At 36.1% G+C, this 21,119-nt stretch overlaps 2 protein-coding genes across 2 annotated transcripts; both read left to right on the top strand.

Annotated features, from left to right (window-relative positions):
* Positions 1 to 683: 683 nt before the first annotated feature.
* Positions 684 to 13,970, top strand: LOTGIDRAFT_131754 (hypothetical protein; the record flags this gene model as incomplete). The annotated part of the gene is made up of 22 exons (XM_009066416.1): positions 684 to 921; positions 1,275 to 1,404; positions 1,689 to 1,873; positions 2,377 to 2,590; positions 2,692 to 2,789; positions 2,908 to 3,012; positions 3,274 to 3,408; positions 3,913 to 4,169; positions 4,567 to 4,750; positions 5,152 to 5,391; positions 6,002 to 6,131; positions 6,404 to 6,582; positions 7,145 to 7,329; positions 7,812 to 7,824; positions 8,751 to 8,858; positions 9,234 to 9,358; positions 9,958 to 10,215; positions 10,512 to 10,686; positions 11,032 to 11,268; positions 12,538 to 12,667; positions 13,153 to 13,337; positions 13,735 to 13,970. Coding segments are annotated over 22 exons (3,747 nt in total), but the record flags the coding sequence as incomplete, so codon positions are not given.
* A 501-nt stretch (positions 13,971 to 14,471) lies between these two features.
* LOTGIDRAFT_131756 (hypothetical protein) lies at positions 14,472 to 20,866 on the top strand (the record flags this gene model as incomplete). The annotated part of the gene is made up of 8 exons (XM_009066415.1): positions 14,472 to 14,541; positions 14,859 to 14,993; positions 15,746 to 16,002; positions 17,906 to 18,089; positions 18,721 to 18,960; positions 19,244 to 19,373; positions 19,680 to 19,858; positions 20,667 to 20,866. Coding segments are annotated over 8 exons (1,395 nt in total), but the record flags the coding sequence as incomplete, so codon positions are not given.
* Positions 20,867 to 21,119: the final 253 nt, after the last annotated feature.

Raw genomic sequence — 21,119 nt, 5'->3', positions numbered from 1 at the left:
CTGTCGCCTTCTTTGGACATTTCTGAGGGGTACACAAGGTAATACTGTAATTGTGTTTCTGGTACTTTCCTTGCTGACTGCTATAAAACCTTGACAATCTACCAAAACTATCTTACAGGTTAAATCTTGGATAACATTCATTGAACCGTTCTGTATATCATATCTTGGCTACGAAGCTGGATCATTCGCCCCTGGTGTTAAAAACAATACAGCAGTATATATTGCCGGTCACCATGTTTTACTGTCACATGCTGCTGCCTACAGATTGTTTCAAAAGAAATACCCCGGAACAGGTTAGGGAAGTTGATATATGTAATATGATATAAGTTGGGTGACATTGGAAGAGATACCAGAAGATACGTTAATAAGTGGATGCAAATGCAAAAATCAAAAAGTTTAGGTTTTTGGACCACCTTGTCATGAATAGCAAAACTTACAGCAAAGGCAAAAATGGCATTCTTAGGTTTTTTTTTCAATTTTGAATAGTAAAGGATTTATATGTGTTGTGGGGCATTAAAAGTAGCCCCTTTGTTCTTATGTAGTCATATAACTAAAAATTCATGAAGTTGTTGTTCACAGTTGCCACTGTCATTTTGAAATTCAAAAATCTCTTTGCGGTTACAAAATCCTCATCAGGACAGCTGATGCAAAAGAGTAAATTATAAAATCTCATTTCTATTATAGGTAAAATTGGAATCACCGTTGATATCCAATGGGGTTATCCTAAGACAAACAAGTCGGAGGATGTAGATGCAGCAAAACGAGCCGTGGATTTTAGATTGGGCTGGTTTTTACACCCACTGGTGTATGGGTATTACCCACCATCCATGAGGTCAGCAGTAGATAGGAAAAGTACACAACAAGGTTTACCACATTCTAGGTTACCAAATTTTACTGCGTCCGAACAACAATTGATAACAGGTATAAAACATTAGGCCAAAACTTTTGGGTTGGTATATGGTGTCTTATAATAATATGGTATATCATATATACACGCGCCTATTGTGTAAATTTGTTGAACTGATACCATTTAAATGAAATGAAGTGTCACGTCCTACTTTTTCTGCACCGGTTTGAGCTAATGTGTCTAACTAATTCATATTGAAATTCGGACTCTATTGGGATGTTATTCCTTAACTCTATAATACTTAAAAGGTTTGTTTAAAAGTGGTCCGTAGAATTGTTTGTAATCTTGCTTTTATCTGACTTGATTCATCGTAAGATACTAGAGCACAAAGGGATTATGGATATTCATTGTATGTAATATATTCTAGGGGCGTTTGATTTCATTGGTATAAACCAATACACAACCTATTTAGTAGAATATAAGAAGTTATCAGATACTGTACCAGGTTATTATAATGATCAGGATGCTGTTTTTGGTTTCGATCCAGAATGGCCCAAGTAAGTTATTTCCTCTCTTACTAATTAAAATTTGGCAAATTCATAATTTTCCGTCAGATGTCTGTGGTTCCAGTAATGTTTAAGTTATCACTATTGCACTGCTATTAAAGGGAAATGTGCTTTATCACTGATGAACTAAGACTCATTTTTGCCAAGTTTACAAATTTGAAGGCCTTTACATTTGGGACAATAAAAGCTTCCCTTCCCTAAAATGTAATATATGTATTCCCATTGCCCTTATACACATGCTCAGAATTATTGTAATTAGCTGCTTTATATTTTAGAGGTTACCCAGCCAGTGATTTCCCAAGTGTACCATGGGGTATGAGGTTTGTATTGGAACATGTAAGAGATACATATAAGAACCCAGAGGTGATCATCACAGAAAGTGGGTTTGTGGACAATGGAACAATGCAGGATCAAAACCGAATAGAATGTATCAGAAATTACAGTAACAACGTTCTTCAAGGTAATTTTAAATCCGGGGCTGAATTGAGTTTTCTGAAATGTGACCAGTAAACCACTTTAGAATTGTGAATCATGTACACACTGTCAGGTTCTATCACCGATAAATATAAAACCTTGTAGGCAGCACTGGGGCAAAAGTAATTTTTTCCATGTCCCATGAACATTTTTGCAATTGATTGTTTAACATGTATTACGTATTACATCGTCAGATACATTGGCGGCCCCAGTGCACTCACCTTAGGAAAATTGTTTCTATTCCTACTTTCAACCCCTCTTTAATTTTGAAAATATGATTTTTATATGTTTTTTCCTCAAAATATGTGTCAGAAAGCACCAAATCAGTTCAAAAATGTGTTTGAGAGAACCCTTTCAGATTCTTCTCCATCTATTTACTCGACAGTTGTCCCCCCATTCAGTCAGCCTGATCCCTTTTTGTACCCCCAGTCTGAAAATGAAGAAATGAAACGCACATATATATATTGTGATATGATTGAATTATTTCAGCTATTAATAATGGATGTAACGTAAAAGGATATTTTGTTTGGACTCTCATGGATGATTTTGAATGGGTTGATTATATAAAGAAATTTGGCCTGTACTACGTCAATTTCGATGATCCTGAACGAACCAGATACCCACGACCATCTGCCTTCTTCTACTCCAAATTGATCCAGACTAGAGGCTTTGATAAAGATATTCTAAATTTCAGAGCATGTTAGTTTATTTAGGTTGTTACAATGTCTGATTGTCTATTTTTTTAAAAGTTGTAGCTTTCAGATCATCTTGGTGGTTTCTTCCTTCCAAAATGTTTTCTGTTAGCCACAATCCCAGTGATGTAGACAAAATACTTTTGTGGAAAGTTCGAAGCAGCTATAATCTTTTAAGAAATTTGCAAATATGTTTCAGGAATTTTAGTCGTTAGAATGATTCTTTCATATTGTTTGTCTTGCCATTATACCTTTATGACGCATTCCTTTTTTGTGTGATACCTTAAACGAGAAATATGATTTCAATCAAACAATTATTATATTGTAGATCCTAAGGGAAGAGACGAATTTGTTTATGGCACGTTTCCACCAGGGTTTGAATGGGGTTTGGCTACATCAGCTTATCAAATAGAGGGTGGGTGGAATGCTGATGGTAAGTCATTATCAAATCTTTACATGATGCAGATAGACAAAAAAGGGTAGAAATTCTTCAATTGAAGTTTGATCCGGTGAAGTAAAATGCCATGCATTTGACTTTAAGACTTGAGTAAAGCCGTCATACTAACTGGAAAGAATCGAGAATTACTTTTTGGTTTATTTTTTTAAATCCAGCAATTTCTCCTTTCCAACCTTCTGCATGTTCACAGATCCCAAAAATATATACCGGCTGATAATTATAAGTATATATTTTAAGGAAAAGGTCCAAGTATTTGGGATGTCTTCGTTCATTCATCTGGTAAGATCAACCAAAATCAAACCGGAGACGTATCATGTGATAGCTACCATCAATATAAAGCTGATGTACAATTGTTACACAATGTTGGAGTAAGTTGATGTACAAATATTATATAAAGATTATGTACAATTGTAATAATGCCGATGTGAGTCAAATTCTATATTGTGTCGTGGTATATTTCAATTCCTTTTAACAGTATTTTGGTAAGCTAGTGAACATTTATTACATTATATTTGCTTATGTTGATGTACATTTGTTATATAAATTTTATTACGATGACAGGGTAACTTGGGGGTATAATCGGTAGGCATTGACCCTGGCCTCAAGGGGCTTCGGCCTTTCGGGAGATGCAACTATCATGTTTGGCACCCTTCACAGGTATTTTCTAGATACGCCTCTGGGTTTAATGCTGTGGTATGTGTACATCTTTACATTACTTTGTAAGCTGTTGGCTTCATTTGGAAATATGATGTACAGTGCTTGCAATGCTGATATATATTATACAATACTAGGACATTTGTTTGGAAAATTGTTACACATCGATGCTATAAGCTGCTCAATCATAGGACTCACGAATATATTTTCTATTCCAGGTAGCTGTCTACAGGTTTTCAATCTCGTGGCCACGGTTAATGCCTGATGGTACTCCTGCAAGTTTAAATCAAGCCGGTGTAGACTATTATAATAATTTGATTAATGAGCTCATCAAGTACAATATTAAACCTTTTGTCACTTTATACCACTGGGATCTACCACAAGCTCTTCAAACCAAATATGGTGGCTGGCTGAATGATTCCGTTGTAGATGATTTCCGAAATTATGCTGATAAATGCTTTGAACTATTTGGAGATCGTGTAAGTATCCGATGCCTCAAGTTCTACAAGCATGAAGGCTTCACAAAATAAATGTCTCTTTTTTGTGAACTGGGGTGTTTCATTTTTGAAAGTTTTGAAACTGTTAAATGAAATTAACATGCCTTAAAATACAACAAAGTGGAACTTCATGGTTTCTTCAAATACCCCAAATAACAAAATTCTCTATTGTGTGGTAAAGGAGAAGTTTTATCTGGACAATGATAAAAGCCCACTGCTTTCGATTTTTAGCTGTCGAGGGATCTTTAACGTTTACTGCACACGACAAACACTCGAAAAATCCAAGAAACTATTGTGTTCTGCACTTTGCGGAGAATTGTGCTAGCACCGTGAAAAGTTCCTGTGGTCTGAATGTGTCATTGCGCTTTTCAAATTTCAGGTCAAGATGTGGTTAACCCATAATGAACCACCAGTAACATGTAGCAGTGGTTATGAATATGGCAATTTTGCTCCTGGAATACATCAACCGGGTTTTGGTGCCTATCGGTGCTCGTATAATCTTATCAAATCTCATGCAGCCGCTTACCATACCTATGATAGTAAATATAGAGCTAAACAGGGAGGTAATTTGACTTTCGGTTGATATTTGTAATTGAAATCTTATAATCCATCATACACATTGAAATATGTTTCCCGTTTTGATAGTTAGATGTTTGAATTACATTAAAATGAATTGTTCTGATTTTTCAAAATTGCACTCGCTGAAGTCGATATGAAAATTCCAATTAGCTGACTGTCCTATTTACTTTAGTGTGGCCAAATCGAAATGTTATTATAGGCTACTATTTCCCTTCTATATGATCGTCTTATTATTGTAATCATTTCACAGAGCCCAGTTCAACTCTTTTCATTATAAAATGTAGCTTCGCAAACGGTTGGCTGGTTAAACAACATCTAGAGCACATGTTAATTGTGTCTTATGAACTATAAGATACCATTTGATTGTTACTGGAAAATGTTTCAGGGCATATTGGAATCACACTTAACGTTGATTGGATGGAACCAATGACAGAATCTCCAGACGACTTGTATGCTTCTTACAGAGCATTAGATTTTTTGTTGGGATGGTTTGCTAACGCCATATTAGATAATGGCGATTACCCAGACGTTATGAAGATGTATGTTGGTGAAAAGAGTCGCAGACAAGGGTACTCTCAGTCGAGACTACCAGAATTTACTGAGCAAGAAAAACAATATAATAAAGGTTAGGATTTAGTAACAACTATATGATATAACGTTCGGTGTACGTGAATCGTACCTGATAAAGCCCCAGCCCCACATGCTCGGACTTCAGCCCGGAGTAGCCCCGGACAAAATACACAGGTATATACCAGACCAGGCAAGACGCGGATGAGGCAAGGAGTGGACCCAGATTATGGTCGAAGACTCCGAAGCATACACGGAGAAGTCAATGTGTACACACGGACGTAGAAATAAAGACCCAGTTTTAATCTTTCCCCGGTTCAACCCCGGATGACACGAAATTATTTGTCCGGGGACGAGCCTGTACTGCACTTGATTTTCGCCACGGATCAGACCCGGACCATCTGGGTATATCCCGGATAGCGTCTGGGAGTATACGCGGAGTACTCCGAGCCTAGGTCGAGCATGTGGAACTTATGATAGTGCATGTTCAATTACTATGTCTGAAATTCCACGTAATGGAATGTCTTGGCTTATGACCCTTTTGGCCATCATAAGCAAATAAATTGTTCGATAAGTACACAGGGTCTGAATCAGTTCCATATCGCAGATCTGTTTGTTGGGGAGATTGAACGATTGTATGAACTGAATTGAAATTTTCGTATTTACAGGAACTTTTGACTTTGTTGGAATCAATCATTATACAAGTAACCTAATTTCTAATCATCCTAATCCGTATTCCAAACCAGGACTAGAAAATGATAAAGATATTAAAAGTTTCAAGGATCTGAGTTGGCCAAGGTTAGTTTAAAGCTGGAGGTTCAATCCTTCGGTTAGACAAATGGGAAGGGGTATCGGTATAGGCAGGGTAAAATTCTGAAAAAGTTGGGAACAATGCAGTAGTGCATTCTAATGGACTAAAATATTTAGCTTATGGCGTTCACTTCCCTTCCCTTTTACCACATGATTCAAGATAATTTATTTAGTCTTTCGATTGGCGAAATGTGCTCAAATTGCTTACAAAAATAACAATGCAAACGACAAAAACAAAACGAACTGATGTCTATTTTCAGATCAAATTCCAATTGGTTAGCAGTAAATCCATGGGGAATGAGAAAGATATTAAACTATGTTAAAACAAGATATAATAATCCACCTATTTATATCACTGAGAATGGTATACCTGATGATCAATTGGATGATGAACAGAGAATTAACTACTATCAACGTTACCTTAATGAAGCTTTAAAGGGTAAGTAAATAGATGCACCAATATATTAGAATAGCCGACATATCTATTGTCTTTATCGGCGGACATAACGGATGAATCAATAATACACGAACAGTATAGTTGAATTTGAGGAAAAATCGTACCCGTATATGTGCAAATATACCTTTAGTAAAACACGAGGTCGGGCTTAATTGTTATACACGTGGTGCGAAGTACGAATCAATTCCCCTCTTGTAACCTCTGAAAAATTAGAATTCGAGATGTTGGTTGCATTTTTCTTGAAACTTACATCAACACTGAACGTTAAACTGAATTTAATTCTCTTTATGATAATTGGTTTGATGACTGTTTGCCAATTTAACAGTTGTAATATTTTCCATGTCTGGGAGATTTCAGGTACCCAAGCGAAAGAATTCATTCCGACAGAATATTTGGACCTCTTAGAAAATGGTAATACTGCTGTAGAGAGGGATTTTCAAAATAACCATTTAACGAATTGATTGTAAAGAGTAATGTCCCTTGTTACACAGTTTTGATGTCTGAATCTGAAGAACTGATCTGAATCTATCCTATATTTTTTCAGCTGTACAAGACGGCGTTAATTTGAAAGGTTACATGGCGTGGAGTTTAATGGATAATTTTGAATGGGATTTTGGATATAGTATCAAGTTTGGGATGCACCAAGTCGACTTTAATGACCCAAACAGAGCTCGTACCCCGCGAAAGTCGGTAGCAATGTATACAAAGATAATCAAGGACAACGGCTTTGTAGCTGAAGCAAATCAGAATCATAAACCAAAAAAAGAGACACTGATTGGTTAATTTTATCATAGTTTTAACCAGGCCCGTAGTCTGACTTAATTGTTTAGAAGGGCAAGTTATACATCCTCCCTTAGCACCGGGCCAAAGTTTTAACAAATATTTTTTTTTGAATTTATTAAGAATTTTGTGGTGTCATAATAAGTTCGTCTATTACTTATGTAATTCTTCTGTGGACTATTGTTTTTAATAAATCACATTCGGTATTTCTGTATACTGATATTGCTGTGTATTATTCATATCACTCGGAGGTAAATGGATCATTGCCGTACAGTATAATAGACCAGGATATCAACACGCCTGATAATGGAATGGTGATCCTGGAATGACACTATTGAATATGGAATGAGAAATGCTGCATTATTGAACATGTCTGAGACCCACAAATCAGATGCGACGAAAATCATGTGCAAAACTTCGTGACTCACCAGCCATTGAAAGATAGTTCAACGTCCATCGTAGATGTAAAAAAAATTAATGGAACCGATAAGCGTCAAACAATTAATAAAAGGTTGATAAGGGTCCGCATGCTTCAGAATAATCAAACTAATCTAGCTATTCATATACTATGCTGAATCGTATTAAATTTGAAAAGATACCGACCTCCCACGGGCAGAGGATTTAATAAAGAATGTATAATGCCGAGGATTTAAACAATTTAAGCATTTTAATATGTATAGGGCATACTTATAGCCCAATAGCGACAATGTTCATTCCTGTCCTAGACTGTAGACAACATCCAGATAAATTTTACAAGTTGGGTCAACGAGTAGTCGCGCAGTGACTTCATAATCAACGAGGGACAATTCATGCAAATATTTTTACGCCTTTAATGTCAGTTCGCAAAGAAGATTGCTTGGGTCAATTTCTCAGTCTCATTTTGACTTTGATATATCACTCAATTATAACCTTGGCCTGATATATTTTAGTCGATATATTACAAATTAAACTACATTAGATACAATGATATGTGGCCAGTTTGACCTTGAGATAAAGATATGAAAACGATATTCACCAAATCCTTAACTAGTCCAGTACCTAAAATAACCTAATCAAATAATCCCCGATAAAACTTGTTATCATCTTTATGTTGAAGTTAGTGTCTATCTGATAGACAGGAGTGAAGGTGAGCTTATGGCATTTTTTTCTCCCTTGCTTATAAAGAAAATATATTGATTTCATACGCTTCAAGTGGATAAAACTTGCAATTTTCAGTACAAAATAAAAGAACTCATTTCCGTTGCTAAACACAATGTGCAACTGAAAAGCGAAATCTTCGACCGATTAACCTGTATCAAAATCATTGCTTCATGCTTTTCCGTTCCAGATGAACGCTGGGATTTTTGTCATCTTGCTGATATGTGGCCGAGTGTCGACATATCCCGAAGATAATTTGATACAAGGGAAATTCCCTTCTGATTTTATGTTCGGGGTATCAACAGCGGCTTATCAGATAGAAGGTGCTTGGAATGTGGATGGTAAGTTAGCTTCGTTGGAAAAGTGCTTATCAATCTTGGGAATGGTCTCATTGTCATGCAGTTCCGGTGTAGTTGTTGGGGTGGGACAAAGGGTCGGATGGTACATTTTTCACTGTGGTTCACATGAACTCATATAATAACATTTTCGGTGACATGCAACTGCAATCTTGGCACCTTAAAAATGACTCCCAAAATCCAAATAAGCCTGCCTGAATTTCCCGGCCTAAATGGATCCTCGGGTAAATATGCAAAAATGATTCATACAACGAATATTATCAATTTCTACGTGATGGAAGGATGACAGTGCCCAAAACCGAAACATATTAACTTCAGTCGGTATGTTTCCATTAAATTGGAATCGATTGTTTATTATAGGTAAAGGAGTGAGTATATGGGATAATTTCACCCACACACCGGGTAAAACACACGGTACTGGAGATGTTGCTGATGATAGTTACTATAAATATTCACAAGATATACAGCTACTTAAAGATTTAGGGGTAAGAAACGGCCTCCATTTCATTTATACTGTCGACTAGTTTTCGTTGGCTGAATCTTTGATGTTCAAAGCATCTTATCGGACCAATCCATAGCAGTATGCTTAGGGCAATAATATACTTTAGGGCAGATTACTTGCAGCTGCATTCACAGAGTCCGACCATAGTTAATGGTGGAAACGTTTCGACAACTGTGAGTTTGTCGCCGTGGGATTGCCCCTTATCCAGCGATTGGTAAGAGCCACCCACCACCACTACTACCCTCAACCACAAACCCAATTACACGAGTACCATGTCATCTTTGTTAATGATAACATAACAATGAGCTGGGATCAACGGAATAAGCCAGCAGGAATTTTCATTGAAGCTGCTTAGAAATGAAATGAACGCTAAAGTTATAAGGATCCCATGAGCACCTCTCCAAGACACAAAGGCTGGTCGACTTGTTCGTGCTGAAAACAATTCTCATTCGCCACTCACTGATCTCGTGATAAAATAAAAGTAAATTTTTATCTATATATTTTATCAGATTGGCAAAATCTGGCAAGTTGAAAACAAAGTGATTCTATTCGTCTACGTGTTTTACTTTATTTTCTTTGCAGATAAAAACTATTCGAATATCCATTTCCTGGACCAGATTGTTACCAGACGGTACAATCGATAATATAAATCAGGCCGGTATAGATCATTATAATAAAGTTATTAATGAACTGATAGCTAATGGTATAACACCGTTTGTAACACTTTACCACTGGGATTTACCACAAAAACTACAAGATGATGGTGGATGGTTAAACAGAACTATTGTTCAGAGATATCACGACTATGCCAACCTTTGTTTTAAGAGTTTTGGAGATCGGGTAAGTGTGATCTTATTAATGTCTTCTATTCGATACCAGCGTAAACATATTTTAAGTGCTTTTGTATTCTGAAGCTGCATAAGTTTGCTTTCTTATGTATTGTGCGGAAGTCCATGGTTTCTATTTCAAAACCTGGTTTTAGTATTCCTTTTCTTTTAGCTTGATGGAATTGTTATTGAACTCTTCATGTCACTTCGATTTTTAACCTTGTGGTATTAAACTATTGCGATTTGAAAGCTGCATAGGTCCCTAAAAGTAAGGTACTACAAACTAGTGAAAGAATATGTCCGTTTCAGGTGAAACATTGGATCACATTCAATGAACCGTTCTGTATATCATATCTTGGTTATGAAAGTGGAGTACATGCCCCTGGAATAAAGAATAATACAGCAGTCTACATAGCTGGACATAATGTACTCTTATCACATACAGCTGCTTACAGATTGTTTCAAAATAGTTATCCTGGACAAGGTAAATATTTCACTTTCGAGAAAGTAGTTACTTATGACATTGCCTTATTTCCATAGATGTTTTTTGAAAATCTTTTTAAGGATATTTTTTGAACGCAGTTGTTGATTGCTGAAGTTTCCGTTTCATTGCTTTCTTTTCTTTTGCTAAACTGATCAATCTCCACATTCGAAGCAAGACCAGATGAGGTTAATTAAGCATTGTCTAGTTGCTGATGGACATAGAAAATGGATTTTCGGAACTAACCACGTGGAAAGCTAAGGAACATCACTTCTATCTGGAATCAAATAAGAACCACGTGACAAAAATTCAAGAACTTGTGAACTAATGTATATTTTTCTCATGTAGGTAAGGTAGGTATCACCCTCGATGTCCTTTGGGAGTATCCAAAAACCAACTCAACAGAAGATGTAGATGCTGCATACAGAGCTATAGATTTTAAATTTGGTTGGTTCCTACATCCTATTGTGTATGGGGAGTATCCACCATCTATGAGGTCAGCTGTAGATAGGAAAAGTAAACTACAAGGTTTTCCACATTCTCGATTACCCAATTTTACTATGGCTGAGCGACAAATGATCACAGGTAAATGAAGGCATGAGAAAGCCCATATAAATATAATTTCTTTTAACGATTTCATAAGACGTTTCTAGACTCAGTTTGTGTATCGAGAACACTTTTAACATCTGATCAAGCCATTTCTCTTTACCAACCGGCGTATGTGTAGTCCACAAAATGCCTTCACGGTAGCTCCGTATTTTCTGTTTACTGTGTTCAGGGATAATTCTTGATGGATGGCTAAGTATGTGGTATCCAAAGTTACATGATGACTGGGTATCCTTGCAGCGTTCAATTTAAAAGGTATCGCATCGTAATTTGCGAGTCAAAATAATCCTTTTTTGCGATCCAATATTTTATTCGGTTTTAACATTTCAGACAATCAAACCCCCCACTGTGGAATTTATTTTGATAGTAACGTTTTGTAAACGTTTCATTTAAAGGGAGGGAATTCTGTGCAATTTTATTTGACCACTCTGGCTACTTATGAAAACTTTGTATATCTAATTTTTGTCGGTAGATTAAGATAAGATCAAATCGGTTGGTACATAATAAGTCTTCGGAGTACTGTAATCCGAAGCATTGCACGCAGGTACAAAGAGTACCTCTCAATATAAGAGAATACCCCATAGTCCCACCAACTAGTAACATGCTATTTCTGCCACTACTATCTGATCTTCTTCTCCATTTCTTACTACCTTTCCTCCATTCTCTGTTTGTCTTACTCTTATTGATATATGTCCTGTTCCACTTACATTTTCTTCCCTTAAACTGTTTAATATGTCTTCTCCATTCTGTTCCTCATTATCATAATACCTCTACACTCTGCCCTGTACACCCATTGCGAAGGGGACCATTTCCTCCCACATCCATTTTTTTCTCTCTTTCTACTGATCACGGTCTCTCCATTCCATGTTTTATCTACTCATGCAATGATCTCCGTCTGACACTTCTTCCCTACAGAAGCCTCTTCACTTCTCCTTTAGTCTTCCTGTGTGCTTTTTCCATCTCGTCTGTCGTTGCTCACCATTTCTCAACTATCCCGTCTTTAGATGAAAAATGGTATCAGGTTTCTGAAGAGTCTCTCGCTACAAAAACCATTGCTGCTCAATATACATGTACACGAAAAATGAAAGTGAATACAGAAATAGTGTCCGAACCAAATTGAACGTTAAGTTCATATAATCATTGATAAATTCCAATTAAACATGCCACGCAGAATGTGTCACATGCTTTTAACCAAAAAGCCGATCTTTTGCTGCATTGTGACCATGTAATAATTAAATATATTTTCAGGAGCCTATGATTTTATTGGTATCAACCACTATACGACCAATATAGTAGAATACAAGAAGTTATCAGATACTGTACCAGGCTATTATAATGATCAGGATGCTGTTTTCAGTTTAGATCCAAAATGGCCCAAGTAGGAATTATTTTGTGTTTGTTCTGTGGGTACATACAAGCTCAAGGACGCCTTATTGCTCGTGTCAATCCAAAGCAATTGGGGTAGTTTATACTTAATCATCTAATATGGTAGTAACACTTTAGCGCTAGAGTATGCTGCTAAACCAAAAATACATGAATCGAACTGTAAGCAAATTGTTGTGATTACTGTGACCAGCTGACACTCCAGATACTATGTCGGCTAAGTTGCAAAACTCATTGGCATCAGATTACTACGACTGTTTACTGTGGTTTTATATTATAAGGTATAACCTAATGAAATGAACATTATAATAACATGATATTCTTTTAAATTGGATAATTCATCTTAAACATAATGTTGAGCTGTCTGTCTCGTCCGGATGTCGCCACAAAATCGAGTAGATGAGGATTTTTAGATCTATGGTAAATCATGCTCAATGTTTCTCTGGTATCTTAATTTAGCGACCATTATTCTTCTTATAGGGGTATACCTACAAGTTATTTCGCGACAGTACCATGGGGTATGAGATATATATTAGAATATATCAAAGATATGTATAAAAACCCAGAAGTCTACGTTACAGAAAATGGTTTTGATGGCTGTGGTACTATGTTAGATCAAGGCAGAATAGATTATATTAAAGGCTACAGTAACAATGTTTTGCAAGGTATTGTTACTCTTTGCATTAAAGAGATTTATAAGTGGTGTATTAAATACGTTTATAGTTTGTATATGTACCATGTCTAATTGTCTAATGACTCACGTTTTCCTTGTTCTAGAATAAATTGTTTAGATCATGACGTGATTTTTGCAATACCTTTTGACTCGAATGGTATTTGTGATTGTACTTAATTAACTTTTTACGTGCATAAATAGCATAAATAAGTACACTGCCATAAGTACCCGGAAGTTTGAACTTTTGTTTGGGCTGGTTTGGCCTTTAATATTCCTTCTATTATCTATTTGCATGACAATACTATAATCATTTCTGGTGATGCTTTTGGTCCTGCTCCTACCAAGGACTTCCCGGCGAACACTAACACTTTATTTTCAAACCTTTTCAGCTATTAATAATGGATGTAACGTTAAAGGTTATTTTGTTTGGACTCTTATTGATGATTTTGAGTGGTTGGGTTATAAAGACAGATTTGGTCTGTTTTACGTCGACTTCACTGATCCGAATCTTTCAAGATATCCACGATCTTCAGCATTCTTCTACGCCACATTGATCAGAACACGGGGATTTGATCAGGCTGTTTTGGACTTCAGATCATGTAAGACTTATATAGTAAATCAATAGCCACTGTTCTTGTATCACAGAATACGGCTATTTGATTGGATTGTACGTTAGAGAATACAGCCAATCGGAGCCCTCGACGGAAAGAATGTTGGCTTATTATTTACTGTGGAGGGCTCTTGATTGGTGGCAATCGTATAATCTAATTAAATCGCTGCATTTACAATTTTACAGATACAAGAACAGTAGTTATTGTAGTCAATGTATAAGACGAAGTTCGTAATAACTTGAAAATTGTAAAGATCGTTAAACATACCAATGGTACATGACACATGACAGATAGCACATACATCCATAGAAATAAAGTTAATAAGACTTTCTATTGTATATATTTAAAACAGTAATGCTATAGTTACTTAAGATTTTGGTTAAGTATATAGTAAACACCCACAATTGTGAGGTACTGGGCAGATTAAATACAAAACCACTCTCAGTCTCAATTAGTATCAATTAATAATTTACTTTTTAGATCCAAAAGGAAGAGATGATTTTGTGTATGGTCAGTTTCCACAGGGATTTGAATGGGGTTTAGCTACATCAGCATACCAGGTTGAGGGTGCTTGGAACGAAGATGGTAAGTAAACAAAATCTTCGGATCTAAATTCGGTTGATCTGGTCCGCATGCACAATTCACAATCGAATAAGAATAGATCACATGTCAAATCTAAGAAAATGAATAATCACCTACATCGAGACAGAATAAGTACGACATCTGTCTTTAACTCATCAACTGAGGCAGACCTTTCTCTTAATGGAATAATCTAACATTTATTTTTTAAGCATTCTGCATACTGATACCGTTTTTTATCAATATATTTTCATGCAAATACCATCATATTAGCAGTAGTACTTCATTAAATTTGGAACTATGAAAATATTTTTTCTCTACAGGTAAAGGTCCCAGTATCTGGGATATATTTGTACATACATCAGGTCAGATCTATATGAATGAAACAGCTGATGTTACTTGTGATAGTTATCATAATTATAAAGAAGATGTACAGTTGTTACGCAATGTTGGTGTAAGTTCATCATTAAGTATTCATTCTGTAACTGATACATACTGTTATCATTGGAGTTCTGATAATTACGAAAAGACGGAAGGTTGATCATGACCTCCCTTGTTTAAGACTTTACAGACAATTTGAAAAAGCAATGATATGAATGACGTTTTACGTCCTATTTTTCTGTACCTTGTGGACTAAGGAAGAAGGGCAATGCCATGCAGGGCGTAATGAGGTACATTTTGCCAGGCCAGTGGAATTAGCCTGCTCTTTTCCAATTTCCAACTTTCGAGGGATCTTTAACGTGCACAGCCTGTAGCACACGGGGCCTCGGTTTATTTTCCCATCCAAACGGCTATACGCTTTTTCCATGTCAGTCCCTCTTACCAGCATCACTGACTGACAGAGAGGTGGGGGTGAAAAAAAAATCTGAAGGTATTATCTCGACCTTTGCCGGGTTTGAAGGATTGAACCCTGGACAATCGGGTTGGACAAGTTGAAGATGCTATATTATAGCAAATATTCATGATAACGACACCACCGATTATCACTTGAAATTTAATAGTTACAGACCGCTATGTGAAATTGTCCGCACCAAACTATCAACACTACTAAAATTCGCAGAATGTTTAACTTCCGGTATTGTCGGTTGGTGTGGTTGGACGTTTCGGATAAAACTAACTAATAACTTTTGTTTTGGGATATGTTCTTCAATTACATCGACACTGAAGCATTGGAAACGTGTTGACGTGAATGTCTGATATTTTCAGGTAGCTGTCTACAGATTGTCAATCTCGTGGCCAAGGTTAATGCCTGATGGAACTCCTGCAAGTTTAAATCAAGCCGGTGTAGACTATTATAATAATTTGATTAACGAGCTCATCAAGTACAACATCAAACCATTAGTTACTTTATACCACTGGGATCTACCACAAGCTCTTCAAGCCAAATATGGTGGTTGGTTGAATGAATCAGTCGTGGACGATTTCCGTAATTATGCTGATAAGTGCTTTGAGCTGTTCGGAGATAGGGTGAGTGAGTGTACAAATTGTTTTTCATAATCCTTAACTGTTATGATCTGCCTTGGATCAGAGTGAGTGTTGTACAATTTGTATCTGATAACGTATAAGTCTGTTGAGCTGCCTTGAATCAAGGTGGGTGTTGTACAATTTGTATCTGATAAAGTATAAGTCTGTTCAGCTGTCTTGAATCATGGTGAGTGTTGTACAATTTGTATCTGATAAAGTATAAGTCTGTTGAGCTGTCTTGAATCATGGTGAGTGTTGTACAATTTGTATCTGATAAAGTATAAGTCTGTTGAGCTGTCTTGGGTCTGGGTAAGTGTTTTACATTTTGTATCTGATAAAGTTAAAGTGTATGACTATGAGATGTCTTGTTATAGGGTAAATGTTGTACAATTTGTATCTGATAAAGTATAAGTGTTTTGAGCTGCCTTTGGATATGGGAGGTGTTGTACTACTTGTATCTGATTAACCAACTGGAGACTTTTCTCCAAATTTCTGAATCCTTGAACAATTCATTCCATTAATGTTTGATACCTACCCAATACGTCGTACCTTATGGTCATATGCAGCGCTCGTACTTTACCTAAACTTTACCTATACTTAAAGTATGCACCGGTCGATCTTTACGAAAGTCGTGCTTAAATTTTTCTATCAAAATATAGAAAATAAAAGCCTTAATCCTAACTTTGTAAAGTTCGACTTTAGCCAAAGTTCAACTTTAGTCAAGGTAAGAGCGCTGCATACGCCCCTTAGTACCAGAGAGAGACCTGAATCGAAACGATTCCTGCCCAAGAAAGCTACAATCATTGTCTTCACACATTAACCAAAGATTACCAGATGCTCTGTTAGGAATGAGCCTTTCGGTTCTGCTCGTGACACCTGTCAAATTTGTATACTTTTTGAGTATACGCCAAAGTAAGTTGTCATGCAAGACCTCAGTTGTTTATTATATCAACTGATTATATTTAAAACTTTTTGCTTTGGGTAGAGAAATTAAACGACATGAACAAAAATTTCAGACTAGGCGATAGCGACTATCACCATTTAAAACATAAGCTCTGTATTATATTGAGCTGTTCAATCGTGGTCACTCCGTACAAGTAATTGAACATGGTCTTCCGCAAAATTCGACAACTAAACAGTCCATTTTTTCCAATAGGTCATGAAATAAAAATACAAGAGGCTCAATTTTTAAATTTTTAAGGACTCTTCAAACTAATGTAAATCAATTCTTCAACAGAAATTGCACTTCTGAAAACAAAAATTTGTTTGGTCCCAAATTATTTATTTTTGTCGTGTTAGATACGAGTAATTACGAAAAAAAAACTCTTAGCCTCAGAATGTGCCGCCTAATTAAACCAATAATCACCATTCAGTGTCAATCAGGTTGAACTTTAACTCAGTGTCCAATAGCCGAACGTAATTCGATATTGATAATTTTGAGCCAATGAGAATTCGGTAAGAACGTTCCGGTAGTTGGTTTGGTTAAGGTGAATCAAAGAAACTTCTTGTAACTATAGTGTAGACTTTATATGTTAAACAACTCGGAGGTGGACTATTTCTGCAAATCAGAGCAAACAATTTCATCATGATTTGTCGTATAATGATAGCTTTTGCAAAACACTAAATAATAATCTTGGAATGTACATTTCCATGTTTTGGTACTTGTTTTCATGTGATTGGTTTTAGTGATATCTTCATTTTTCGGTATGTATTATGTTCATTTTGTTAATTTTACAGATCCCCACATTTTGTAATAGGCTACAGCCGCTGCCCTATCATTAATTCCACTGAATGGTAGTGTTCAGCCCAATAACTTCACTTTGCACTTCGTTTGGTTTATTTTTGATTAATTTATCAATACATTTTGATAGTCATATCATGAAAGATTTCTGTTTGATCTCTGTAGGTGAAGAGCTGGATAACTCATAATGAACCCCATGTTACGTGTTCTAATGGTTATGAATATGGTACATTTGCCCCAGGAATAAATTATACTGGTTTTGGTGGATATATGTGTTCTCATAATATTATTAAATCGCACGCTGCTGTGTATCATACTTATGATAGTAAATACAGAGCAACACAAGGAGGTAGAGTGTAAATTTTCTTTGTAGCGAGAGAATCAAATTGATATACTTTCAAAAATGAAAAATAAAATGAATATAGTTTTTCTGCACCATGTGGGCTAATGAAGACGGGCAACGGCTTGCAGTTTGCAATGAGCGATAACATTTGCAAGGACAGGGCCATTAAACTGCTTTTTTTCGATTTCCATCTGTCGGTGGTTAATTAACGTGCACAGCCTGTTGCACACGGGGCCTCGATTTATTGTCCCATCCGAACGACTTGACTCTTTTTCCATGTCAGTCCCTCTTACCTGCAACACTGACAGGGGAAACGATTTACCTTACAACCAATTGTCGATGAAGCTCTTACTCAACCGCATGAGCGATTTGGTCATTGGTTTTCGATTCTATTCAGGGAGACACATGCCAGAGTGTAACTTTTCATAACATTGGCAATTTACTCCTATTCTGTAGCCATTTGTATTGAGAAAATAGAAAATAAAGTCCGTGAAAATCGTTGTGGCCGTGGGCTTACCCCATTGAAACAGAGAATTTAGCAGGTCAAAAAAGGAAAGGTAATACCATGCGCACAATATTCGTTTTAGAGAGAAACACGTTGATTTTATGAAGTCATAAATATAATTTTGCTTTACAGGTCAAGTCGGTATCACTCTGAATATAAACTGGATGGAACCTATGACAGAATCCTCAGTAGATCTCGATGCTTCATATAGAGCTCTAGAATTTATGCTGGGATGGCATGGTAACGCCATTTTAGATAATGGTGATTATCCTGATGTTATGAAACAATATATTGGTGAGAAAAGCCGTCGTCAAGGATACACTAAATCTCGTCTGCCTGAATTCACAGAAACAGAAAAGGCTTATAATAAAGGTAAATTTGTTCATCAGATAAAAATGAAAACTAACATGTGTCTTTTCAGTTTTTGGGGTTTTTTGTTTAGTACTGCCCAAAGCTCTGGCCTTTTAATTTTGAACATTTGGTTGATGATCAAATTGATAAGTGTTATTTTGATTACAAAAACTCCTGAACTGGCTGACAGTTTGACAATCCTAACAGGGAACCAGTAGAATATATCAATTCCTTGAAAAGAAACAATTTTAGGTCATACATGCTATAATTTCTTTAAGCAGGATAACGTTCTATATGATTTCAGGAACCTTTGATTTTGTTGGAATCAACCATTATGGCAGTTCTTTGATATCAGATCACCCTGATCCTTATTCCAAACCAGGTTATTTAGTTGATGCCGATACTAAAGCTATTGATGATCTATGTTGGCCAACGTAAGTTTGCATTCTTACTAATTAGAAATAACCTTTTTTCAGCAAGATGACCTAGTCTTCAGCATATTCGTTCCTTGGCAACCATTTGGACAAATATTAGGCTACCTTGATTCTTTAAGACGGTTCGAAATGATCTTTCCCATTGGAATAAGCAAGCTTCACTCACTTTCACTTTAATATTATGTCCAGGAGAGCTAATGGATGCGTTGAAACACCTCTTTTGGATAAAATACATAGTAAACAAGATTACCTATGTAGGTCCTTCCTCATACAGGTTTAGATGATATGCATCCTTATTGTCTTTAGAACACTAGCTGATTGGGAAACAGTAAATCCATGGGGAATGAGAAAGATATTAAACTATGTTAAAACAAGATATAATAATCCGCCTATTTATATCACTGAGAATGGTATACCTGATAATGAATTAGATGATGAAACAAGGATCAGTTTCTACAGACGATATATGAATGAAGCCTTGAAAGGTAAAGCTTTCGTGTGATTGCTGTGTTGGTGTATTCAATTACATTAATATTTTTCATAATTAAAGCAACACCTTATATGGTTCAGTTGAGATGCCACCGAAAATAATTCAAATTAGTGTTTCTTTTTAGTTTTTAACATGTTCGTCTCCATTTTAATCTTACCAATTTTCTACCACAGCCCCGCTCTAGTGATGTAATTTCTAACCGATAAAAAAATCATGTTGAACCCGTTTCTTTAAGATAACTAGCCAGGCAAGGTAATATACGCCCACTGGCAGCTTTGATTTTAAATAAAAATATTTGCCAGTATAGCAACAATTACCAGTATGGAATATTCGACCTTCAGTCATATACTTCTTTTGAACTTTTGGGCGATACTTAATAATATTACCAAGTTTCATCAAAATCTACTAAGAATTGGGCCCCACAAATCACAATCAAGAAATTGGGTTCAACATTATACGTTTAGATAATGGTACCAAAAAGTTCATAATAATGGAGGCGAGAAATATAAGGACATAAAAAAGAAACAGAATTGTCTTCTTATTTTAATTAGATAGGATGCTATCAAAAATTAGGATTGTATCAAAAAGTGAAACTGATATTTTGATCTGAGAGGTAGGAATCTGAAAACATTCATTTGACGCAACTTGCTGGTTGTCAGTCAAAATTTCGATATGTACCCCACTCACAATGGTATGACGTGAATTGCCAGGCGACCTTAGCGCACTATAGAGTACCAATACCTCTTGATCAATACATTGTCTTTCCGTTTTATTAACAAATTTAACGATTTGTACGATTTCAGCTGTGAATGACGGTGTCAATCTTAAAGGTTATGTAGCATGGAGTTTATTGGACAACTTTGAATGGGATTATGGTTATACTATAAAATTTGGTGTCCATCAAGTCAATTTCTCAGATCCCAATCGACCTCGTACACCGAGAAAATCCGTTTCTGCATATCAAAAGATTATAAAAGATAATGGATTTCTTGAAGACAATTGAATTAAAAACTATACATGTATATCAATATGTTGGGTTATTTGTTATATGAGCACTTGCTCGATTAAGCGCAGTTACAACGCACTACACAGAATGTCTTCCGGCGTCACCATGCATCTAGCTCTCTTTTAAAAACCTACCCAAAGATTTTATGGACTAAATTGCCTCTAATAAAAGCCATATGAATCATTTGTGCCCTTACGAGGCTGATTCATTATAGTCAATTTGAAATTGAAGCCATTATTACCCATAGACT

This window comes from Lottia gigantea, assembly GCF_000327385.1.
Source record: "Lottia gigantea unplaced genomic scaffold LOTGIsca_76, whole genome shotgun sequence".
NCBI lineage: Eukaryota > Metazoa > Mollusca > Gastropoda > Lottiidae > Lottia > Lottia gigantea.
The sequence above is the reverse complement of the archived record's forward strand: the minus strand, read 5'-3'. Positions and strand labels throughout refer to the sequence as shown.